This window comes from Choloepus didactylus, chromosome 10 (assembly GCF_015220235.1).
Source record: "Choloepus didactylus isolate mChoDid1 chromosome 10, mChoDid1.pri, whole genome shotgun sequence".
Lineage (NCBI taxonomy): Eukaryota > Metazoa > Chordata > Mammalia > Pilosa > Megalonychidae > Choloepus > Choloepus didactylus.
Window position 1 is genome coordinate 98551914 of NC_051316.1, and position 26311 is coordinate 98578224.

The 26311-nt window shown below is 43.3% G+C and overlaps 2 protein-coding genes across 6 annotated transcripts in view; one reads left to right on the forward strand and one right to left on the reverse strand.

The window, feature by feature from the left end:
• DENND1A (DENN domain containing 1A) overlaps positions 1-26311 on the forward strand; it is a 669505-nt gene that overhangs the window by 606267 nt on the left and 36927 nt on the right. For all 5 annotated transcript variants that reach the window (XM_037851268.1, XM_037851271.1, XM_037851269.1 and 2 more), the window contains one exon: positions 11321-11452. In XM_037851268.1, the coding sequence (XP_037707196.1) occupies positions 11321-11452 (132 nt within the window). The remainder of the gene's footprint in view (positions 1-11320; positions 11453-26311) is intronic.
• Positions 7770-8216, reverse strand: LOC119545594 (60S ribosomal protein L31-like). Its single transcript, XM_037851275.1, has one exon. The coding sequence runs from the start codon at positions 8179-8181 to the stop codon at positions 7804-7806; it is 378 nt and encodes a 125-aa protein (XP_037707203.1). The 5' UTR covers positions 8182-8216; the 3' UTR covers positions 7770-7803.

Consider the following 26311-nt stretch of genomic DNA (forward strand, 5'->3'; position numbering starts at 1 on the left):
CCTTATCACACAACTGTCAGCTACCTGTCTCCAGACACAGTAAAATATGCTTCAAACTCAATCATAGAAATTCCAAGTTTGGATGCTATTTTGATATCAGTATTTGTATTTTAATTTGCCTTTGCAGTTGTACGAAGTAGACTTGGAAAAGAAGGGTGCTGCAGAAATTAGAGATCTGAGACAGGTAGTTTTCCCATGAGCAATCAGAATAAAGCCTCTGACTCACAACTGTAGGGGTCTTTAAACTGTCACCAACGTCATGATATACAGTTTAGGCTTCTGCAGCAGATAGGCTGGGTTCAATGCTGGTTGTGTTGGGTATTAGCTGTGTAACCTTGAGTAAGTTACTAACCCTCTCTGAACATAGTTTTCTTCATCCATAAACTGAATTGTTGCCAAGATTAAAAGAGATCATGGATTTTAATGGCAATGCTTAGTAACTACTCAGTAAATGGAAGTTTCCATTCTGTCCATTTTCTTACATCCCACACCTGGAACAAGCAAATCTGCCCACCCTTGGATACATATTCGGAGACATGGCTGGCATGGAATCACCTCTCTTTAGGTCATCCGCACAGTTACCAGAGCAATGTTTCTAGAACACAGCTCTGACCAGTCATTCCCTTGGTTAAAACCTTCCGGACCTTTCAGACCTGCCAACTCCTTGGCTGGGAAGTACGTGGAACACCCCTAGCCACTGGGCCACCTGCCATTCCTTCAACAGGCCCTGCCTTCTTCCTCCTGTGGGCTCACATCTTTGCCTGATGAATTCCTAACCTCAGCTCCTTCCATGTCCAACCTCTTCCCAGGCTCTTACCCAAGGCCATTCAGAGCGCCTCAGATGACATTAATCTCTTCCTCCTGGTCGCCCAAGACCCTGGATTCATGCCAACATGACTTCATATGGATTCTTAAGAGACCACGGACTTGCTATATGCTCTGCCTCTGCCTGCTTTCTCCACAGAGGGGTGGAGGTTAGATCCCATTCATGATTTTTGTCTCCAGTGACTGAACTATATTAAAAGCTCAGCAAAGGTGATAGGAATTGAATTCTTTTCTGACTCCTTTGTTTTACCAGGGAATAGGAAATGGTAGAACCCCAGGGTGCTGAGCCAAGCTGCAGGCCTCCTGGAAAGAGATACATCACCCTGTGGTAGACTCTGATCTGCAGCTCAGCCTAGTTTCTTCCTACTGCATGACCCTTAGGAAAGGAATAATTTTACCCTCCCTGTCAACTTCTTGTTTTTTTCTTTTCTCTGATGACATTTAGAAGTTGGGTTTTTTTCTGTTTACAAACAAAATACATGTGTGTTGGAGAAAATTCAACAAATCACACAAGCAAAAAATAAAATAATCACCTATTTTATAACCTGCATTTTCACTTACTCTACCCTGAAAATTTCCCAGACCACTAGATGTTTCTTCCACATGCAATTGTTTTAAATGGCTACATAGACTTTTACCTGATGGATATATATACCAGACATTATTTATTCAATCCCATTGTTGGGCTTCTGAGTTACTTCCAATTTTTTCTAGGAAAATATCCTTGTAGGTAAAATTTTTCAGGAATTCGTAATTATTTCATTAGGATAAATTTCTAGAAATGGAATTACTGAGCCAAAAGACATGTTCATCTGTTACGTTTTTGATATAAAGTGACAGTTTGTATTCCCACAGAAGGATATGAGAGTGCTTGTTGTCCCAAACCCTTTGCTTCTCGGTTAGTTCTTATGCCACAGTGTTTTTAATCATGTTATCAGAAGCTGATGTTATGAGTCCCTACTGTGTGTGAGAACTCTGTTGGTAGATACAGTAGAGGTTGTGAACTGGCCCTCTTTCCTTCTTGACTTGGGCACCCCCCACTCTGCTCCCTCTAAGATCATGGGAGGGAGCAGTCCTCCTTCCCAGGTGGAAGAAATCGTGAAGTTACAAAATTGGTGGGGCTAGCCAGCCGCAAAACTTTGTAAGAAGTCTTTTTGCAACTTTATATCTTCTAACTAAATAAAATAAATGAGCGGCACTGCTCTTTAAGGCACAAATCCATTTGTATATTGAATGCATTTGCCTTCTAAATGTTTAACTCAATTTTACAAAGATTTATTTGAGAGCATGTACCAGATTCAAGGCTCTGGGGCAGAGAACCCCAGACCCCACAGAACTCATAGCCTATAGGGATAAGAAGATAAGTAAGTGCACAGATAACATAAGGCATGCACAATATGATCTGTGTAACAGAAGAGGTACAAAGCATCACAGGTTTCCAAGGAGGAGGAGATTGTATCTAATGACTTGAGTACTTCCTCAATTCAAAAGACCTTCTCATGTGCTATTACGGGCTACTATGCTATAGATGCCAGAGTCCTAGAGCTCTGGGTTCTTCCACTTTATAGCTACGTGGCCTTGGGTAAATTAACCTCTTTGAGCCTAGTTCCTCATGTATAAAGAGGGATAATCTTTTCTAGCTTGTGACTGTTAATGGAAACTAAGTGTGATAATGAAAGTCAAAGGTCTGGAAGAGGGCCTGCTTCTTGGTAGGTGCTCACCACTGGAAAGCTCTTCTTTTCAGATGGTGTGCTCTCCATTTTACAGAGGACGCAGATCTAACCTGCAGTTTGCTCAGTACTGTATCTTTTTTTTAAAATGCTTTATTTTTAATTGTGGTAAAATATGCATAACATAAAAATAACCATTTTAAGGGAACAATTCTTTGATGTTAAGTACATTGACATACTGTATAACTCTCACCACGATCTATTTTTGGACTATTTTCATCATCCCAAACCAAAATGCATGCTCATTTAGCAATAATTTTTCAATCCCCCTTCCCTCACCTCTGGTAGGCACTATTCTGCTTTCTTCTCTAAGAATTTACTTATTCTAAGTATTTCATAAGAGAAATCATATGATATTTATCCTTTTGTTTCTGACTTATTTCACTTAACATGATGTCTTCAGGGTTCATCCATGTTGTAGCATGTACCAGCACTTCACTTCTTTTTAAGGCTAAATAATTCTCCATTGTATGGCTATCCCACTTTTTGTTTATCCATTCATATCTTGATGAACACTTGGCTTGCTTCCTCCTTTTAGCTATTCTGAATAATGCTGTGATGAACATTGGTGTACAAATATCTGCCCAAGTCCTTGTTTTAAATTATTGGGGTATATACCTAGGAGTAGAATTGTCAGATCATATGGTAATTCCGTGTTTAACTTCTGAAGAACCAACAAATTGTTTTCCATTTTACATCCCCACCAACACTATATGAGGGTTCCTATTTCTCCACATCCTCACCAATACATATTTTCAGCTTTTCTAATATTAGCCATCCAGGTGGGTATGAAGTGGTATCTCATAGTTTCAATTTGCATCTCTCTAATGTCTATTGATGTTGAGCATCTTTTCATACACTTATTTGCCATTTGTGTATCTTCTTTGGAGAAATGTCTATTCAAATCCTTGGCCCCTTTTTTTATTAGTTTGTTGTTGTTGTTGTTGTTGTTGAGTTGTAGGCGTTCTTTAAATATTCTGGATATTAAACCCTTACGAAGATTTTCTCCCATTCTGTAGGTTGCCTTATCACTTTCGTGATAATGTCTTTTGACGCACAAAAGTCCAATTTATCTATTTTGTCCTGTATTGCTTCTCCTTTTGGTGTAAAATCTAAAAATCCATTGCCTACAAGATCCTGAAGATACTTCCCTATGTTTTCTTGTGAGTGTTCTGTATATTTGCTCTTACATTTAGGTCTTTGATCCATTTTGAATTAATTTTTATATATGGTCAGAGGTAGGAGTCCTCATTCATCCTTTTGCATGTGGATTTCCAGTAGCATTTCCTATGCTACTTGTTGAAGAAACTGTACTTTCCCTGTTGAATGGACTTGGTATCCTTGTCGAAAATCAACTGGCCTAGATGTGTGGATTTATCTCTGGACTCTCAATTCTATTCCATTGGTCTATATATCTTTCCTTATACTACTAGCACATTGTTTTAAATACTGTAGCTTTGAAGTAACCTTTGAAATCAGGAAGCATGAGTCCTCCAACTTTTTTCTTCCTCAAGATTGTTTTGCTATCTGGGACCCCTTGCAATTCCATATGAATTTGAAAATCATATTTTCCATTTCTGCAAAAAAAAAAAAAAAGAAAAGAAAAAGGCTGCTGGAATTTTCATAGGGATTACATTGAGTTTGTAGATCACTTTAGGCAGTTTTGAAATCTAACAATAGTAAGTCTTCCAATCCATAAACATGGGTTATCTTTCCATTAATTTAGGTCTTCTTTAATTTCAGCAGCGTTTTGTAATTTTAAGAGCACAGGTCTTTCACCCACTTTTGTTAAATTTATTCCTAGGTATTTTATTCTTTTAGATGCTATTGTAAATGCAATGGTTTTCTTATTTTCTTTTACAGATTGTATAGGATCCCAGCTAACTTCTGCATGTTTATCTTGTATCCTACAACTTTGCTGAATTCATTTATTATCTCTAGTAGCTTTCTTGTGAATTCTTTGGGATTTTCTATATATAGCATCAGATCCTCTGCAAGTAGGGATAATTTAACTTCTTCCTTCACTATTTTGATGGCTTTTATTTCTTTCTCATGCCTGATAACTCTGGCTAGAAATCCTAGTACAATCTTGAATGGCAGTGGTGACAGTGGTCACCCTTGTCTTGTTCCTGATCTTAAGGGGAAAGCTTTCAGTCTTTCAGCATGAGTGTGGTATTGGCTGTGGGGTTTTCGCAAATGCCCCTTATCATTTGAGAATTTTCTGTTCCTAGTTTTCTGAGTATTTTATCATGAAAGGATGTTGGATTTTGTCTAATGCCTTTTCTGCATTAACTGAGATGATCAATTGGTGTTTTTTCTTAAATTCTACTAATGTGGTATATAACATTGATTTTCTTATATATAACCATCCTTGCTTTCCTGGACTAAATCCCCAATTGGTCAGGCTGTATAATCTTTTTAATACACTGTTGGATTTTTTTTTCCAGTATTTTGTTGAGGATTTTTACGTGTATATTCATAAGGGATGTTGGTCTGTAATTTTCTTTTCTTGTATTGTCATCCTCTGGTTTGGGGATCAGGGTAATGAATTACGAAGTAATCTCCTATTTTTTATTTGTTTGTTTTTGAAGAGTTTGAAAAGGATTTGTGTTATATCTTCTTTAAATGCTTGGTAGAATTCAGCAATGAAATCTGGACTTTTCTTTGTTGGAAGGTTTTTAATAACAGATTTAATTTTCTTTACTTGTCATAGGTCTGTTTAGGTTTTCTATTTCTTCTTGCATCAGATTAGGTAATTCGTAAATCTCTAGGTATTTGTTCATTTCATCTAAGTTTTCTAATATGTTGGTGTATAATTGTTCCTAGTATCTTCTTATAACTCTTTTATTTCTGTAAGATTGGTAGCAACGTCTCCACTTTCATTCCAGATTTTAGTTCTTTGTGTCCTCTTTGTCTTTTTCTTTGTCAGTCTGGCTAAAAGTTTGCCAATTTTATTGATCTTTTCAAAACACCAACTTTGAGTTTTGTTGATTCTCTCTATTGTTTTTCTCATCTCTATGTCATTTATCTCTTTATAATCTTTACTATTCCTTCCTTCTACTAAACCTGGGTTTAGTTTATTCTTCTTGTTCTAGTTTCTTTAGGTGTGAATTAAGTTATTGATTTGTGATCTTTCCTCTTGTTTAATGTAGGCAATGAGAGTTCTAAATTTTCCCCTGAGCACTGCCTTTACCTCATCCTATAAATTTCTGTATGTTATCTATTCATTTTCAGTCACCTCAAGATATTTTCTGATTTCCCTTGTGATTTTTTTCTTTGACCCATTCTTTGTTTAATAGTGGTTAATTTCCACATATTTGCAAATTTTCTAGTTTTCCTTCTCTTACTGATTTCTAGCTTTATTCCATTGTGGTCCATGAAGAAACTTTGTATGATTTCAACATTTTTAAATTTATTAAGATTTGATTTGTGACCCAATACGTGGTCCATCCTGGAAAATGTTCCATGTGTACTTGGGAACTTGGGTAGAGTTCTATTTATGTCCATTAGGTCTAATTGGTTAATAGCATTGTTTGAGTCCTCCATTTCCTTATTGGTTTTCTGTTTAGATGTACTGTCAGTTATTGAAAGTGATACATTGAAGTATCCAGCTATTATTATAAAACTATCTATTTCTCCCTTAAGTTCTGTAAATTTTTGCTTTATGTAATTTGGGCCTCTGTTGTGAGGTGCATATAAGTTTATAATCGCCATATCTTCTTGCTGGATTGAACCTTTTTATCAATATATAATATCCTTCTTTGTCCCTTGTAATCTTTTTTGACTTAAAGTCTATTTTGTCTGACAATAATATAGCCATTACAGCTCTCTTTTTATCACTGTTTGCATGAACTGTCTTTTTCCACCCTTTTACTTTCAACCTCTTTGTTTCTTTGTACCTAAAGTTTCTTGTAGACAGCATATAGATGGATCATGCTTTTTCATTGAATCTGTCATCCTCTGCCTTTTAATAGGGGAGTTTAATCCATTGACATTTAAAGTAATAACTGAGAAGGAAGAGTTTACTTCTGCCATTTAGTTATTTGTTTTCTGTATGTCTTGTATAATTTTTGCTCCTCAATTATTCCATAATTGCCCTTTTTTTGTATTTAGTTGCTTTTTTGTAGTGTGGCATTTTGATTCCCTTCTTCTTTCCTTTTCCCTTTACTTTTTATTTATTTTCTTAGTAGTTACCTTTGTAATTGCAATTAACATCTGAAACTAATAACAACCTAGTTCAACTAGTATCATCCTTGTTCAGTAGTATATAAACTCGCTACTTCTGTATATCTCCTTCCCTTATTGTCTCAGATTATAGCTTTATACATTTTATTCTCATTAACATAGAATTAAAATGTTATTTTGCACATTTTTCTGTTACGTCATCCAAAGAGGATAAAAGCAGTTATAAACCTAAAGTACAATCATACAGGATTTTCCCAATATTCTTTATTTCTTCATATGGCTTTTAGTTGCTGTCTGGTGTCCTTTTGTTTCAGCCTGAAGAACTCCCTTTAGCTTTTCTTCTAGGGCAGGTCTTCTGGTTATGAACTTTTCCAGCTTCTGTTTATCTGTAAATATTTTAATTTCTCCTTATTTTTGAAAGATAATTTTGCCAGATATAGAATTCTTGGTTGACAGGTATTTTTTTTTTCTTTCAAGACTTTAAATATACCATTCCACTGTATTCTGGCCTCTGTGGTTTCTGATGAGAAATCTGCTGTTAATCTTATTGGGGATCCCTTGTATGTGACAAGTCACTTCTCTCTTGCTGCTTTCAACATCGTCTTTGTCTTTGGATTTTGACAGTTTCATTATATGAGATTGTGGTGTAGATCTCTTAGAGTCTGTCCTGCTTAGAGTTTGTTTTGCTTCTTGGCTGTGTATTAATGTCTTTCACTGGATTTGGGAAGTTTCAGGCCACTATTTCTTCAAATATTTTCTCCCCTCCCCTCTCCCTTGTCCTTCTGGGACTCCAGTGATGCATATAGTGGCATCCTTGATGGTTTCCCATAGGTCCCGCAGACTCTGCTCATTTTTGTTCATTATTTTTTCTGCTCCTCACACTGGAAGTTTCGATTGTCTTGTTTTCAGGTTTCAGGATCCATTCTTCTGCCTTTTCAAATCTGCTGTTGAATCTGTCTAATGAGTTTTTCATTTCAGTTACTGTACTTTAACAGCTCCAAAATTTATGATTGGTTTCTTTTTTTTTTTTTTTTATTTTATAATTTTATTTGATAATCAGCGGTTAGTTTTCATCCACATTGACTGTCTGTAGGTTTTTGAACGTAGTGACAGGTACATAGGTAACCAGCGTATAGAGCTTGTTTGGGGAATCTTCATCCTCATTACGTTTTCTGGAAAACCGTACACAGATATGATATGGGACATTCCTTATCCCTTTGGCCCAGACAGCCTTGTTGAGCCTTGTGTCAATGCGCACATCTGGAGTTCCCATCTCCTTCATGGCAAATTTCCGGATCTCTTTGAGTGCCCAAGGGGCACGTTTCTTGAAGCCCACTCCGTGGATGCACTTGTGAATGTTGATGGTGTACTCCCTGGTCACCACCTCGTTGATGGCAGAATGGCCCTTCTTCTTCTCGCCACCCTTCTTTGCGGGAGCCATTCTGCCTAGACCAGGTCGGAAAGAAGCGATTGGTTCCTTTTTATAATTTCTATCTCTTCATTTTCTTCAGTCAACATTTTCTTAATTTTCTTTAGTTCTTTGTGTATGGATTCCTTTAGGTCATTAAACATATTTAAGACCATCGATTTAAAGTCTTTGACCAGCAGTTCCAAGGTATGCACTTCCTCAGGGATGGTTTCTGGCAAATTCTTCTTTTCCATTGAATGGGCCACACTTCCTTGTTTCTTCATGTGTTTTGTAATTTTTTGTTGAGAACTGGAAATTCTAAGTATGATGTAGTTATAACTCTGGAAATCTAGTTCTCCCATTCCTCTGGGATTGCCAGTTTTGTTGTTGTTGTTAAGGACTGGAGTTGTCAGTTGTGCCTTTTCCATACTATTTTTGCTCCCAAACAGGGAGTGAAAAGAAAAAAGAGAGAGAATGAGAGAGAGAGAGAGAAAAGGTATAGGTATTGCCTCTTTAAGACTTATCTACCACTTTTGCCTGAGTGGGAATGTAGAGTTTGGAACAGTGGTCACCCTCAGAGCCATGCCTCCAGTGATATGATGTAGCTGATCAAAAACATTGATCACGCACACACACGGATTTTGGAGAACTAGGTCCTGATAGCCTACTCTGGCACCAGCAAGCTGTACCAGGAACCTAGGCTGCAGTCTCCACTGTTGCCTGCTGCACAGTTGGGAGGTAAGAGATGGTAGCCACGGCATAAAGAGTGAAATTCACCAATATTTACCACAATTTACCAGCATCTTTATCCAGCTCTTCCCTGGATGCTGCCGAGTGTTCCACTAGACTCCAGAGTTTCAAAATAGTTTATTTAGACATTTCCTGCCAGTTTGGGTGGACTGACTGATTCCTGGAGCTTACTACTCAGCCAATTTTCCACAATCCTAGCATTAGTACTATATATTTTTTTTTAAGCCTCCTCAATCTCATTCAGTTAATCCATCCTCCTAATAGCATTGAAGCTCACCAAGCAGGTGGTGATATCTGCATTATAAAAATAAAGAAATAGGTACAGAGAGGTTGAGGGGATTGGAAAGGTCACATAGCTACTTAATGGAAGAAATAAAGCTAAAAGGCAGTATCTTTACTTATAGCTTAAATTACCACATGCATTTCTTTTTTTAAAATAGCTAACGTCATAGTTGTCAGATAATACCTATATTTCTTTATCATGTTACCTTGCAGTTCCATTTTTTTCAGCCAACCTACCTACCTACTTCTGTCTTTCATATGCTCTCTCTCTCTCCCCCTCCCTCCTTCGCTGCCTCCCTCTCTCCTTGCCTTCCGCCCTCCCCCACTATATATTTTCCTGAACTAAAAGTGAATTTGTTATTTTTTGGCCTTACTTAACCCCTTGTGTCTATTCCTTCAATTCCCCAATCTGGAGTCAAAAGGCTCCTTTTGCTCCTTGTGGCTTTCTGGGACAGAAGGAGCCCCTCCCCCTCTATGTTCCTCTTGAACTGAGCACATTAGGGCAGCCCCTTTCCAAAAGAGCTGTTTCTAATTGGCTGTCGGCAGCCTTTCTCATCACTGAACCTCAGCCAGGGTGGAACTAGCCAAGCCGTCATGGGCCGCTTGATCCAAGCCCTCCCTGCAAAAACCAGAAGGTCATCATCTCCCCATGCTGTTTATCAAGCAGTACAGAGACACATCAGGGCTGGCCTCTCTGCAGGCAGCCTCAGTTTCTTAGGAAAGGAGGCCGGGAGGTAGGCAGCTAGGTATATGAGGTGAATTTATACAGTGTATCTATATAATAATAATTCCTATAGTTTATTGAGTATCTAATAATCCTCATAGCTACCATATCCCCGTTTCACAGGGGAGAAAACTGAGTCTCTGAGATGTTAAATGTATTTCTTCCTTAATGCATTGTTATTCAATAAGGGACCACTTTTCTCCATGTCGCACCATTCTCTATTCAGCTGAGAAGTTAAGAGTGACATTTAGTGAGTATGAAAGGTGTGTGTCTTGAAGACCAAAATGTGTATTTACTTTAGTAAAGAATTAGAAATTGTATTTATTATTTAATTCTGTCTATGAGTTATTTTTATGTAGGAAAAAATGATGATATTCATGTTATTTATTTGTACATTTATTCTCGGCTTTGTTCGAATGAGGATTTAAGCAGTTCCCCTCACTTTAATAAATCATGTGTTCCTTATTGCATATGCAGTCCATCCCATTCTAAATTAACCCATATGTAGAGCCAGTGGCCAGCTTTAGCTAGAGAAACCAGAACCTGCCTTTTGCACATTGGGGTTTTGCTTTTTCTTATAATTTGACTTCATTCTTCAGAACAAATTAAATGTGAATTTACTTTGGCTCCCTAAATTTTCCCCGAGTCGTAGAATCCTAACTCCACCTTCAGTCTCTTCATTCTCTGGAAGGAAAACTGGGAGTAAGAAAAGAGGGAGCATAAACAGATTGTTTTCCCAAACAGTATCATCAGTAAACAAACAAGGAAAAAATGTCCGCACTCACAGATAATCAAAGTAATGCAAATTAAAACAACAATGAGGTCTAATTTTTCACCTTTTAAATTAGCGATACATTTTTAAAACGGCAAGGCTAACAAGAGTACCGTGAAACTGATAACACATCCATTGCTGGTAGTTGGTGTAAATTGGAAAGCAATTTGGTAGACGGAATAAAAAGACTTAAAAATATTTATATCTTTTGACCTAGTAATTTCATTCCTGGCAATTTCCATAGAAGAAATCATCCAAAAGAAAGAAAAACTGAAATATTTATCACTGTGACATTTATAAAGTAAAAAAAATTGGAAACAGCCTAAATGCCCAATAGTATTAGATTGGTTTATTAAATTATGATATAGCCACTCAGTGAATTTTATGCATCCATTAAAATTATCATTATAATGACTATGTAGCAGCATGGAGATGTTTATAATATATGGGAAAAAGCAGGGTAAAAAAATTATACATGAGCTGTGATTGCAAGTAATTTTTAAATGTCTGCACATGGACAAGTGAATATGTAAAAATGAAAATAGCTGCGTAAGATAGGGGATGACAGATGATTTTTTTCCTGGTATTCTGAATGGTGGTGCCACAACCACGACACCAAGCCCTGACCGTCCTTCTCCCTGCAGGACATCACCGAGAATGGCTGCACCCCCACCACCGAAGAGCAGCTGCCGAAGACTGTGCCGTCCCCCCTGGTGGAGGCCAAGGATCCCAAGCTCCGAGAAGACCGGAGGCCAATCACAGTCCACTTTGGACAGGTATGCAGCCTGGCCCTTTCACCAGTCTGTTTTTTGTTTAACAGAAGCTATAGCACATATAGCAGACGGTTTTTCATTTCAGCTCCCCATGATAAAGGAACTCTGTGGAGTTTTTCACATCTTTGAATGTTTATTTGGTGTGAAAATGTTTTGAAGGTTAATTTTCAAAAATTTGGAGGAGACAGCATGGCTCTGGTCATAAAGTAGCTCCACTGTTGAATGAAGTCATTAAATGCAGCTGCTGCCTCCCCCACTCCAAGACACTCCATTTAAGGTGCCTCTGTTAGCTAAGCATCTCATTAGAACACTTTAGCATCCCAGGCCCTTCTTTGCACCTTCAAATAAAAGGCAACAAGCAAAGTCTTAAAAAAAAATCAATTAGGAGTTCTTTATTAATGTACTTCCTGAAAATCAGTATCAGGAGGCATGCTTCTTAGAGTCAGCACCCACTACAATTCTAGAGATCCAATTCCTTAACCAACTATTTTCTTCGACCTTAGTATTTGAAAGATGGTCTATTTGTTTGATTTGTTTCCCTTAAGTAAAACATTGTACTCTGTATTAGAACATGAAATTTTTATCCATTTCCTATCAGTGGTTATGGTTTTGGTGAGAAAGAAATTGGGTACCCTTCTATCCTCTCTTGGATTGACTCTTTTGATCAGCAAAAGTCATGGTTTTTTGTGGTTTATGAGAAATGACCCTGTTATCAAGATGCAACTGTAATAAGAATATACAAAGTTATTTATTTTTAAATCACCTGAATCTTTAACCGTTTGTTAGATGAAGCAAAATAGCCTTTATGATTTTATAATTTGATTATTTCACCACTTCAAGAGTTAGAAGTCTACATGAATATGTTCCTGTTTTTAACAGACATTTATCAAGTGCCTACTATGTTCCAGGCATTGAGCTATTTAGAAACTAAAGAAACTAATGAAATTGTTGCTGTGAGTTATAGTGAAAGGAGTGAGTTTGTTTAAACATAAGAGTCGTTCTTCTCTGATTGATATTTTTAGATAGTACAGTCACACATCTCTTAACTTGAGGAGGTTCACCCCCCCCCCCCCCCCCCCCCCCCCCGCTTTTCTGATTTTACACTTGAAAGGGATGTTATAAAATTGAAATGTGGCGCAAGAGAGAAGCATCCCCGGGGCAGTGCCCATTTGGTTAATGATTATCTGCAAATCGGATTGGTGTTTTCACCCCAGAAATGCTGCTGCTCTCCGCTCTCAGGCCCTGTTAGAGAGAATCTGCGCCCCAGTTCCTGGCTATGTTTGCTGAAAGAGCAGCCCCTGGTTGTCGCCAGCGTGACATGCCAGAGCCAGCTTCCTGCTTTCTTTTGTCCTCATTCCTGCACACGCTAACCTTCCCATGAAAAGAGCCCCTTGCTGTAGTTTGGAGCCCATTACAGAGAAAGAAGGGGCGGGGGAGAGGGATTTCATGGTGTTCAACATTCCATTTTTGAAACACAAAAAAAGGAGGCCCTATTTGAAATGGAGAAAGACCTTCTTTCCATTTCGGCAAGAAGTAGAGATGCTTTAATGTCATTCCCAGCTAAATGCAGAATACGATTGCATGTGTGCGGGTGGGGGATAAACAATTAAAAAAGCCACCCCAAACTCTGTTGAAATAAGAGCTGTCTATGCCTTCACAGGTCTGTAAACTGGAGAGGATGAAAGTGGCTTTTTTTCCCCCGTTTGTCACTTCCCTCACGTGGCTGCCAGCATTATGCAAGTGTACAGGAAGGCAGGATTTTTTTTAATGCATGCATGCGGATTAAGGTCAAGCCCCGAGTATCAGCCATGCAGCGGGCTCTCCTTACAGCTGCAGCCGCAGAGCCTACCCACAGCCGTGAGATGCCTTAATTGAGACGTGCTGTCAAAGTGACAAACACATTTGCATACAGTCTACACTCTATTTATTTTCGCTGGAAAGGTCTACAGTCTGCTGTTGGTTGAACATTCTTAATCAGTTTGCTGTAAGTGAACTGGCAGCCAGCTCACTTGCACCGGCCGCTTCTTCATTAGGTGACAGATTAGCTGCAGGGGGGATGGGCCAGGAGAACCGCAGGCCCCTTTCTTTTAACTCTCCCTACCCCCACCCCCGCCCCTTCACCCACCCACCCACCCACGCCAGTAGGTTGTCCATTAATCCTTCCCGGGGCACCTGATTTGATGGGCTGTTGACCATAGCAGATAGCATTTCTAGAGCACCTACTACTGGCAAGCATGATTTTTAGGAATTTTATATTCTCAAACACAGTCTTTTTAGTATCATTTCAAAAATTTTTGCCACAGTCCCATACCAACTGTACTGTTGTTTACTTCATATTTTTATTAAAATAGACTTAGACCTGAACCATACCAACTTGAGCCTCATCTTAAGCTATGACACTGGTAAAATTACAGGTTTGATGAAGTCACCCAATTTTTTTTCTAAGGCATTTAAAACATTTGTTTTTGAATGTTCATCCGTCTATCACGTAAACCACTCATTGTAGCCCCAATGGTATACACAATCTTCTTAGGAAACACAGGTGCCGGATGTCTTTGAGGAAGGGACCATCAGTCTCACTGTATGGATGCAGACTGGGGCTTAGGGATCCGAAGGGGCCCACCCAGGTCAGTGTGACTCCAGAGCTCATGCCACCTCCCTCCCCAAGCTGGGGCTTCAGCTGTTTGATATGCCTGTTAAAGCCAGAGGGTTCTGGCAGAATAATTTGAGCTAGCCAGGTAGTACATTCTCTTTCAGAAATATCCTTGTCTTGGGTTTGCATTTCTATGGTAGATTTCACTCCTTAAGATAAATGTCTTAGTAAATACAAATAAAAAATATTAATAAGTAATGTAAATAAAGAAATGAGATAAATAAGTCTACAGTCCCCACCCTTGTGGCGCTCAAGCTGTAATGAGGAGACAGATCAGCAAATGGACCCCGGCCCCCTCCCCCAGGGTGATAAGAGCAGTGATAGAGGAGAGCTCAGGGCTCTGGGGGGTCTCCCAGAGGCACCTTTTCACCCTCAGGGCCACTTTCCATAGTCTCACGTTAAACCCTGTGCTTAAAAGCTATTTTTTCAGCAAACTGAACTCACTAACAATTTGTGTGTGTTCAAAGCAGACATATATAATGCTACTCAGAGCTTGTGATGAGTCTGAGTTGATGTAATTCCAGACAAGAGCAAAATAAGTGGACTTTTAATTTACCTTTGCATCCTTATCATGAATGATCTTTTGAAGAGTTTCAAAATATCCCAGATAACTTGAGAATGCTCATTCCTACCTTGGAAAATGTTTAGGTTTAGAGAGGCTTTAAATAACATCTTTTTTTTTTTTCCCCTTTCATACTCAGAACCGATTGAGAAATAAGGCTCAGGAGACATTCAGATGGAGATATGGAGATAAAAATGCCAACTTTTTTTTTAACTGTTAAAGCTGAAAGGAGAAAAGTACTTTAGACTTGAGGCTAAATTAGCTTGATAAAAGTTCAGCTCTGAATTAAAAACGCTGAGTTATTCCAGGGCCCCCCAGGGCCTGGGCCGCCCAAAAGTTCATAGCAAGGAGCAGCAGCAGCAGGCCGAGCCTGTGCACTGGGCGCTCAGCAGGAGAGCCAGGGTTGTGGCACATGCTCAGTTTCTTTGCCCTTGCTCTAAGGAAGGTCTTAAACCCATTGTACATATGAGGAACAGGCTCGGACAATGTTTGCTTGAGTTAGCAGCTAATTCATACTCCAAAGCCAGCAGCACCTCCACTTCTCCCAACCTTGGGCAGCACTCCCTCCCTGCCTAGGGACTGGACTGACTGAGAACCCAGTGACATTGGCCAACACTGGGCCTTGGCAAGGAGCTGGGCTTCTCCTCAGCAGCTGAGCGTTGCTACGAAGTAGTAGGACAAGGCTTCCCCAAGAGCATCATGGCACACCCCCTCTGGCGTCCCCTTCTTTGTATTCCCCTAAGTTATTGATCTTGCTAACAGAGTCATTGTCTGTCTTTCAATCTGATAAACTCCAAAAGGTGTGCATTGAAAGCTGCCTCTATTTTTCTGCCAACTGAGCAAAGGTTGATGAACTCTTTTAACATAAAGTTTGAAAAGCCAGTTAAACTGAGGCTGAAACCAAACACTATCTGGCTTCCAGAGACCCACGACAGAGTGGTTTGGGTACCCCCACCAGGAGCAGCTCTTGGAATATGGTTGACTGCTTGTTTATACGGATGGAGAATTCTGGCTTTGTGGGCCTGAGCCGGGTCATTTAGTGCCAGGCCTGGGGTGGAGAAGCTGCACAGTCAGCAAATACCTTCTCAGCACCCTTGGCTCTGAGTGCCCTGAGGAATTTCTTCTGCTCCTTTGAGCCTAGAAGTCACACTCAGTTCCCTTCAATTCAGTTCTTGCCTCCCAAAGCAGTGTTCCCATTTCCCCAGACACTGCAAACCACAGGCCTCCAGACTGAACACACATTCCCCACCCAGACCCATCCCTCCTCCATCTCCTGCCGCAAATGGCACTACCCCCCACCCAGGAGCCTAGGTCCATTCTTTCCACTCTTCACAGCCTCTCTCTTCTGCTTCTTTAACACCACTGTGTTCCCCACTCTCCATTGCCTCAGTCACAGCTTTGGTTCCGTACTCCATCCTCACCCACCCAGACTACTCCACAGTCTCCTAACCAGCCTCCTGGCCTCTACCCCCACTGCATTTCCCACATGGCATTTCCCAAAATTTAACTGCTAAAAGGCAAATGCTGACCAGTGGATAGAGGCAGTGTGGTAGAGTGGGCAGAGCACAGATTTTTCAGTCAGGCAGCTCTGGATTTAAATTTTAGCTCTGTCACTGACTGGCTGGTGACCTTGCATAAATTACCCTCAGTGAAATTCAGTTTCCTCATCTGCAGACTGGGGATAATAATTTGTTAGAGGGATTAAATGAGATATTAGCTGTAAAGGATCCAGCTCAGTGCTGACACATGGGCCCTCTGGAAACATCAGTCTCCTTCCCCAGCATGGAAAAGTGGAGCTGGCTGTCAGTCATCCACCTGGAGTTGGAACATAGTTGGAACTCAGACCCATTTCTCCCAGTCTCGGCGCAGTGGCTGGTGCATGGTGAGCAATGTGTCCCCATGCCCTTCCCACAACTGCTCTTACACCACCCCAGAGCCTGACTCCTGAGCTCTCTGACCTTCTTCAGTTCTCTGTAATGAGAGGAATAACATCTGGAGATAATGCTGAATGCTTAATCAGAAACCTCCTGAATCTTCAACTTGATCCTTATGATTTTCCAGGATCTTATTTCTCTTTTTTGATTGGCAAGTTTTTTCTCTTGAATCAAATGTGTCTTTGATTTGCCTCCCAACCAGCCCTATTTCCCAGTGCTTGACCATCATCTTGGGACTCAGAAGACTCACTCCCTTTGGCGGCAGCTGTCTTCCATGCGCACAGTTATAACTCATCTGCACCCCTGGAGCTCTTGGTGGGAAAGTCCAAATCTAAAACCAGTGAAGGGTGTGCATCATCAGGCAGAAGGAGAGGTGCTGTTGCCATGGCCAGGAGTTGGGGCTGAAAATAGCAGTTGATAGTGCCCAAGTTCCTGAGCAGAAGGGACCCTGAGGCAGGCTGGGAGCAGAAGTCACCAGGCATGAGTAAGCAAGCAGGAGTCATGGCCTGCATTGCAAAGTAATTTTCTTGGCCTAACGCACTACCCATGCTTTGATAATCCTCAAGGCAGAGCCCTTGGCATATCTCTCTTTCAACAAATTTGTTGTTTCCAAATCATCTTTCCCCCTTTCCCATTTCCTCTGTTTTCTGCTCTTTTCAACCAGGTCTTCACATGAGAAAGCAGGAGCTGTTGCAGTGGTCTCCCTGCCTCTGTTCTCTCCAGCACCTCCTGCTCTGACCCAGCTGCAGGGTGACCACGATGCAACCCTGCCTCACCCCTGCTGGGGGTGGCTGTCCAAAGTTGTTTTGACTTATTCGCTGCCATTACCAAAAGCAGCATGGTTCCTAATTGATGGTGGGTTGTCAGGTCTCTCTGTCTAGGGTAGCTGGCTGGACCTCTCTTTCCATGCAGACTTGCTTTTCTGTAGTCCAGTCTAGTCCAGAAACTGCTTTCTCATGGAAGGTTAAAAAGGCCAGGGTTCTCTCCTCTGAGCAGACACATTTGATTCAAGAGAAAAAACTTGCCAATCAAAAAAGAGAAATAAGATTCTGGAAAATCATAAGGATCAAGCTGAAGATTCAGGAGGTTTCTGATTAAGCATTCAGCATTATCTCCAGATGTTATTCCTCTCATTACAGAGAACTGAAGAAGGTCAGAGAGCTCAGGAGTCAGGCTCTGGGGTGGTGTAAGAGCAGTTGTGGGAAGGGCACGGGGACACATTGCTCACCACGTACCAGCCACTGCGCCAAGACTGGGAGAAATAGGTCTGAGTTCCAACTATGTTCCAACTCCAGACACATGTGAGGGTCTCAGGTGTTATCCATACTTGCAGAGGAAGAAACAGGCTCAGGGAGAATGGGGACTTGTCAAGGTTACACAGCTCAGGGGCAACAGAGTCAAGAATCAAAGCCATGTTATTTATTCTAAAGCTCACGTTCTTACCCCAGCTCTGTGCTAATAACATGGCAGTTTCTGGCTGAATTTCATAGTGACATGGACAAAACAGTAGTCTGGACAGGTGGCCCAGGATCCCAGGATATTGGAACATAAATAAGGCTTTATTCTTGGTTTCTTTCCAGATCTTGGGCCCTTCTTAATGTTTCTGAGCCTTGGTTGGCACCAAGACAAGAAAGCTAGTATCCTGCACCTGGTGTACATTTTGCACACCAAACCTGCGATTAGACACCAAAAGCATTCTAGTTGCTTTCCTAGTGTGTGAGGGCATAAAATACAAGATCAAAACCGGACATGTACAGGAGTTAGTATTAGACTTTGTCAGAAGCCAGTCCAGCCCCAGAGGGAATCTATGAATTGGGGTACTTGGGTTGCAAGAGACAAAAACCCAAAAGAGAATTTGTTTCATCACTGTAGCTTCATGTATGGCTTGATCCAGGTATCATATCATGTCAGTCAGACCTGTTTAGGCTTTTTTTGCTGCATTTCTTGGGTTTGCCTTCTGTGCTGGTGCTTTTCTCAGGCAAACATTTCCCTGTTGGTGGCAAGATGGATGCAGCAGCTCCACACCACACCCTTCCCAGCAGGAAAGTGAGTGCTACTTCCTCATAACTCCTGCAGAAGGTGTGGGATTCACTCGTTGAGCCAACTTTGATCATATGCCCATCTCAGACCAATCATTGTGTCCAAGGGTTTTCTGAATTCCATGGGTGGAATTCACCTGACGCATATACCTAAGAGAGAAGGAAAGGGTAGTTCCTGGAAAGGATGTCAGGAGCTTCTTACCAAAAGAAGAGAGAACAGATCTAACTGACAAATGTCCACAAAGCCCACACAGGCGACACTACCCTGGCTTCTCGTCCTCTCATCTGATGGCACTGAAGGGTTCATACTCAGATCTGCAGGTTTCCTAAAACCAAGAGAATCTGCAGAGCTGAGAGTTGAGGTCATAAGCCAACCTGGGCACCAGATGGAGAAGGGACAGAGAAGAAATGGCAGGTCAGGGCATGGCAGACCAGGGAGACAGAAGCCAGGAGTCACTGGGTTATGGGGATGAACAGAGTTGTCCATGGTTGCCTGTGATAGTCTCTGAGGAATGGAGTATGGCTGGGTCAGCTGCAATCCATGGGTCAGGAGCAGAGAAGGACAGAACCCAAGAACCTAGGTCATTTGTTCAGCGAGTAATCACTGATACCTACTCTGTGCCGTGTCCGTGAAAACGGGTGACGCTGATGTGGTCCCTGGCTTTGGGGAGCCCAGTCCCATAGCAGGTGGTTTGACTTATTCCTGATGGACAGAATCCATCTGGTTAGTTTTGAAAGGAGCAGATTTGTGCTTGTATGGTTATGTCATGGGACATCTCAAAGTCCCTTTTTCATTTGTTTTAAACTCCAACCAGTTTGGTCCTCAGAGCAGCTCCCTGCCAGCATCCTCAAGAGGTGCCTATCACCTCATCACTGTTGACTTGCTGGAAATCACTGCAAAATAGATGCAATGTTTAATTAACACCCTTGCTCTTCATCTGCTTCAAGGACTAGCAGAGAGCTCCTTTTCCTAGCTCACTAGGATGGGTAGGAGGAGCCTTCTTTAGACTGTCTCACCTACATGGTGCAGGTTCCAAGAGCCAAGCACAGTGGATGTTTTAGGGTGAAGGTGGCAGGTATCAGAATTCTTTGCACCTGGATCAGGCAGTTCCACTTGCTTTCTCCAGCTGGTTGCAGTGGAGAATTCTCACTTTTAAATCACTCCTTCGGCCCAAGCTACAGTCTCCAGAAAGCCCAACTAAAATACACAAAAAAGTGAAAATTGGACTGGCTGGCTACAGGAATTGGAGCATGGCAGATTGAATGATGCATAGAGTCCCACCAGGAAGGATGGCCTAGGCTTTGTGTCTGGGAGCTGCGTTTGGTCCTCCCTTCCCTTAGATGGAGCTCTTCCCCAGCTCTGGCCTGCCTCCTCTGACTCTCTCCACTCTGTGGGACACTCACATGCACCTCCACCTTTCTTCCCGCATCTCTAATTTATCCCTGTTTTCACGTGCTTCGGCCCACTGGACATCTGCCCTGGAATGTCTTAATCTCTCCTTGAACTCTCCCAAACCTGCCCCACCCCAGTTCCACCAAGGCGCCAGCCTCTACTTCTCCTGAGCCCTCTCTGCATCTGTACATCCCTCATATCCCTGGGCGGGGAAAGGTAGGGAGGACTGTGTTTCCCTGACCTGACTCTGAGGCACTGGGGATGTCAGTAAACATTAGCAAATATGCCATAGGCCAGCTCTTTAGCCATCCAGGATTCCCTCCCTCTGGGCCCTGATTTCCCTATATGCTTCAGAGACCATAACCAGCCCACAGGGCCCTGCAGAAGTCACCATCTCCCAAGCATACCCTGACCACAGCTGGGCCTCCTGTGTTGGAAGCACCTGCGTCTTTCATATTTGACCAGCTCCTACTTACTCCCACCCTGGACAGAGGCCTTCCTATGGTGTTCTTTCATCCAGCAGCTCTTGATGGGCATCTGCTCCAGGCCAAACCCCATGCTGGGCACTGGCAGACCCAGAGATGAACCACCTCCACCATCTCCGCTACCAGAAATGTCCTTCCTCTACTGTTCCTCCTGACAAAATCCTACCAACCCTTCAGGGCCCACCTCAAACACCCCTTTCCCCAAGAAGCCTTCCCTGACTTCTGCAAGCAGAGTGGTCACTCTCTGCTCTAGGCCAGCACCATCCCTGCACCTGCCCGGTGGTGGCGCACTTACACGCTGTCCCCTGAGCCTGGCACAGAGGAGTTGCCCTGTGAGTGGTTAGGGAATGACTGAGTGGTGAGGAGGGAAACACACAAATGGTGATGCTTCAGGGGAAGGGGCGAGGGCAGTTCTGCTCACTCTTCATGCCGCTGAGTAGCCAGTTAGTTGAGTAGAGCAGGAAAGACCAAACAAATGGGTGGCTGCTATTCTGCATGTCTATGTTCACCTTAGAATCCCTGCACTCAGCGCCATGTCATGAGTGACGGGCCTCCTGAGGCCCCCCAATCAGGACTGCAGGGCCTCTTTGCCAGGTGACCACAGCCTGGAAAGAGCTTTTTCTTTTTTAAGGACTGTGCTGAAGCTGCACAGAATCCAGGTCCCTGCCAGGGAGATATTGAGCCCAGCAGGACAAGAGCAGGAAATCTGATTCAGCGAGACCAGAGGAGGCATTTTCTCAGATTAGAATTGTCTGTGCCAAAGGTGGGGATTTTATCACAGTAGGAAAGGGAAAAAAACATAAAATATTGAAAATAAATTATATCCCACGAGCACTGACATCCTCCAGGAGAGTCGGCTCAGTGTCTATGGCTGCACGGGGAGTCTCCACCCTGTGGCCCAGGAGTGCTGTGCCAGGAGCTGCCTGTCGTGTTATCCCCATCAATCCCTAATCCCGTCAGAGCTGGACAATGCCAGTGGACTAGGTAACTTACTAACGTGGCCAAGCCCAGGAGAAGGGTTGATAGGGACGAAGCAAGAGACAGCAGGGTAGGGAGAGGTCAGATGAATTGGGGATGTTTTCATTATGATATGGACTTACCATGTCAAGCCAGGCCCCTCCATGAGCATCATTTCACTTAATTCTCCCTATACAAGCAATGCAGTTATTAGTATTCCAAAAAGCTAACACTCAGAGAAGTTGAACAACTTGTCTGAGGTCACACAGTAAGTGCAAAGCCAGAATTTAAAATCAGGCCTGTCTGATGCCTTAGCCCAGGTGCTCTTCTCACTCAAAGCTACCCCTCTCACCTAGCCCTCATTGAGCCCTCTTGATTAGTTCCCCCAGTTCCTGAGGCACTTGGTCGTCACTTCCAGTGGTTTGGAGCATGTTTAAGAACCCAGCAATTTCGCTCGGGGTGACTGTGGAGGTCAGGGTCACTTGGTTCTGCTTCTCCCTCCCTCCTTGCTGAGACTCATGGCTGTGCACTTGGACCTGGGACTTTGCTTTATCTTGACTATGAAGCTACACTGCCAGTGCCTGCCATGTGCCCAGCAGTGTGTTCAGCATGGTGCTTGTGTTTTCTCACTTTTATCTTCCCCAGACTTGCCAGCCAGGGATAACTGGCAGGATGGAATTGAGATTCCAAACCCTTGCTTCCTCTGCCTCACTGCCCTGCTCTCATGACCTTGAGCCAGCATGGCGGTGACACAGCTCCCTGGCACCAAAGGCAGCATGCTGATAGCTGAGAAATCACACTGACCGTTTCCCTGTTTAGGTAATTGTTTTGCCCGGATAGTTTTATTGTTGGTCTGCTTAGTTCCATGTCTTCCGGAATATTATCACATTTCATTTATACAGCAAAGAATTTAAAAATGTAATAGAAGTATGAAAAGAGAATCTATAAAAGGGACTTCTCCCAAGGGATTGTTGATTATATCCCACTTAAAATGCAAAGTGTGGTGGGGGGTTAGCATTGCCTGGAAGCAATTTGCACTGAGTTTCTGAGGTGTGGCCGCCCGTCAGCCATGTGGCCTCATGGTTACAGCCACCTTCCAGCCCGCCTTGGGGTGACCCAGTCCCAAACCCCTTCTAGGTGGATCCCATGTGCACTCTTTGGAGGGGTTGAGAGTGGGTGTTTACAGATGGGCAGCAGGTTGAACGTTGGCAAGGTGGTGCCTTATGAAGCAATCAGCAGAAGGACGGAAGACGGGGACTTCCCAGACTTGATGACCAGGGGATTGTTACCTCTGCAGAGACTGAGACAGAGGGCTTGCAGGGAGGCCACATTCCAGCAGATTTTTCTTTCTTCATAACCAGTTTTTCCATTACCCAACACTCACCACCTAAGGCTTCTTCATCCCCTGCTTCCTTCCTGTCTTTGTGACTAAAAGTCCTGATCATATGGTGTTTCTTGCCAAGTAGAACTCTGAATTATTCTTTTCTTCCCTCATGCTTCCTTCTTCACTTACTCAACCTGTACTGGGGCATGCCTGGTGCTAAGCCCTGTCCATGGCTCCAGGGTCACAGAGGAATGAGGTGTGTTTCCTGCCTTCAAGGCACTCTCTGTCTGGGAGAGACAGTTAAACCATATAGAAGGAGAAGTGCTAGTGGACTTGGGCATACTGGCTGGCAAGGGGGCCTGAGGATGCCTGGGGGAACCAGGGCAGGCTTCACCAAAGAGGTGACATTTCAACTGGCTCTTGAAAGACAAGCTGCATATTAACCTGAGAGCCAGAGGAGGCAGCATTCCAGGTATAGAGAAAGGCATATGCAGAGGCAGGAGAGTTTGAGGAGAGACGCTAAACTGCGGAGGGAGGCAGTGGCCAGTCTTTGGTGGGGAGGGGGTTTGAAGCCTATCCTGTGGGTAACTGGTTGCCACTGAGGGGTTGTATTCTGGGGAATGGCAGGACCAGATAGGCCGTTTGGGAACATTTACTCTGGGCCACCGTGGGAAGGGATACAAGTGGGTGAGACCAGGAGACCATTAATAAAGCTGCTGTAGTTGTTCCGGCAAGAGCCTAGTGGGCGCCTGACCTAGAACATTTGTTGTGGGGATAATGGGGAGGGGAAGATTTGAAAGACCAAACAGACAGAACTTGGTGGTCAGCTGGATGCCCTCCATGGTCTGTGTGGCCTCCGGGGCTGCTAGTGAAGTTCATCTTAGAATGACCCAAGACCAAACACAGGCTTCATTTCCCTTCCTCCGGCCGACATGCCCTAATGAGGTTTGAGGGGCAGCCCGTGACAAGGGAAGTGTCTTTTGGGGTCTGTGGAGACAGTGGGCAGCTCCCTCTGCAGCCCAGGGGGAAAGGCTCTGCTGAAGGGAAGAAGGATCTAGAGTACAGCTCACTCTACCCCAAAGGTCCTGCTTTTGCCCCAGAGCTATCCAACAACCACCTTCCTTTTTATTCTCTCTCTGGGTCCTGTAACTATGCAGCTTTTTCTACCCCACTCCCCATTTCAGGGTGTGGGATATTATGGCTCCTGCTCCTTAGGTTGCCAGCTCTTCCGCGTCCCAGGTCATTTCTGCCAGGGATGATGTACGGTATTATGCTAAACCAAGTTTATGGGCAGCCCCTTAAAATGCAAGCTTCTGCCCATGATGGATGGAGAACAGGCAGATTTAGCCACCCACTTTCAGTTTGTTGCAACCTGCAAGAACCAGGCACAGGCGTCTTGTTAGGCCTGTTTCGTCAAGGGCCCCATAAATAAATAGCAGAGTGTGTCTTGGTGCATCACGGCCAAAGCATGGAAATAGAGGCTCTGTATAAATCATACATGGTTACAAAATAAATATGTCGATGCATTAGTGATTAGTGTGTGCAGCCATAACCAAATCACCTAGTTTAAGAACCACAAGAAGCTCCGAGGGTCTGCCAAGTGATTGGCTTCCATCCATCAGTGTGCATCCGCATTAGAAATGACCGCCAAAGGGAAGGAGTCTTCCTGCACACTGACCTCGAGGACTTTGAATTGAGGAAAGTGGTGAGATTGCAGGTGGACATCCTGACACACAGCTTTTCTGCCAGGGTGTGAAACCTACCCCGGCTGTGTTTTCCTGCAGATGTCTTAAGGTCTGCCGCCAAACAGAAGGGTGATTAGCCCCAAGTTGCAGGATGTAATGGGTTGCACCTTCAGGAAGATGGTTGGCTGGGGTAGGAAATGGATTTTCTAATTATGCAGATTCGCTTTTGCTTGTGGAGGGAGCCAGTGGGTTGACTTTCCAAGTGACTCTTAAAAGAGCCTCGGAACTTTCAGCCATTCACCCTGAAGGTAGGGCTGAGTTTGTGGGAAGTCAGTTCCCTGTCTCTGCTGCCCCTTTTTGAGCTCTGAACCCCACTGGGCATCTGGTTCTAGCATCTGGAGCTCCAAAGAAGCAGCTGACAGAATGGCCACTGGAGTGAGTGCCCCTCCCCTCGGTTGTAATGGCACAATGCTGGATTTCAGTATTTTAAATGAAAAATATATGCAGTTAGCTGTGCGCTGACAATGTCCTTGAGGATTTGACAGTGAGATTTTCCAGCAGTTGGTCTTCGTTAGGATCCTGGCGGTGTTTAATAAGGCAGCCGAACTGCTGGCACCTTGGGTTCCTGTTTGTTCTCCGAGGGCTCAGGGGCTGCTGCGGTAAGCACATCGACCAGAGCTGATCATTACAAGGGCGTACGCCACCATGAATAAAAATGTCACACGTTTTCCCATCTCACAGCGGTACAAAATGTCAGTCCTGTCAAACACACATTGCAGGGAGCTGTGTGCAGTCCGTACAAATTGGAGAGCTGCATATTCCCCCAGCCTTCTGATATTCTTCATTTGAAGCTGAAGAAAAACAGTTGTTAACCTATTAGCTAGGATTTTAAACTCTGCTGAGGCGGTGGTTGGGTAGACTCTGACACAGATAGAAATGTATTCCAGGGTCCAGGAATTTTAAAACCAGGTTCTCCATCCATTTGTTCTGAGGGAGAAAAAAAAAAAACCTGTCTAGTGAACCTGACTGTCTTTCTTTAACAGACACACTGGGGAAATTTGGGGATATTTCACATCTAAGCTTCCTATAGCTTCACACTTTTGCATTGAATTCAAAGTCTCTTGCTTTTGGGGATGGCCATGGGGCCAGAATACCTCTAGTTGGAGAGTTTTTTCCTGATCAAAGCACAGCAGAAATGTTGCCAGCCCTGCGGACAGAGCATCTATAATGATGGACACGATGACTGGTTTAGTCTTATTCACATCTTTGGTGATGGCCTTACTGGTGATTTGATTCACACTCTTGGGCAAAAACATTCACGCTGCACTTACACACACCAGGCCTTGTGCCGAGAGACACGGGTGCAGACATGAAGCAGACACAGCTCTGTCCTCAAGGATCTCACCCTCTAGAGGACTCTAGAAGGATGAGCACACCCTATGTGGTTGTGGTGCAGGATCCAGGAGCTTCCTTAAGGGGAGGGATGGAAGAAGGAAGGACCAACTCTTGTTGAGCCAGGAAGAAGGCGGTGGGGGTGGGGGGCTCTCAGGAGGACAACAGCATCTTGAGGGGTGAGATGGGAAAGAGGGAGAGGCATACTGAGCAGCCAGTGTAGTGTGAAGCTTGGTGGCATAAGAGGAGCAGGGCAGGATCTTAGCAGGGCTACAAAGAAGGGGCTGCTGGTGGGCAGGTTCAGAGAGAGGCTGGGTCTTGAAGAGCTCGCAGAGGACTGTCTACAGGGAAGTGAGCAGCTCCCTGCTTTAGAGCGCTCCCCTGGGCTACAGAAGTCTGGGTGGACACTGGCTGCAGGGAGAGCAGTTTGGAAGCTGT

Excerpts from the sequence above, each read along its gene's own strand:
- LOC119545594 (XM_037851275.1), bottom strand. The coding sequence starts at position 8,181 with ATGGCTCCCGCAAAGAAGGGTGGCGAGAAGAAGAAGGGCCATTCTGCC.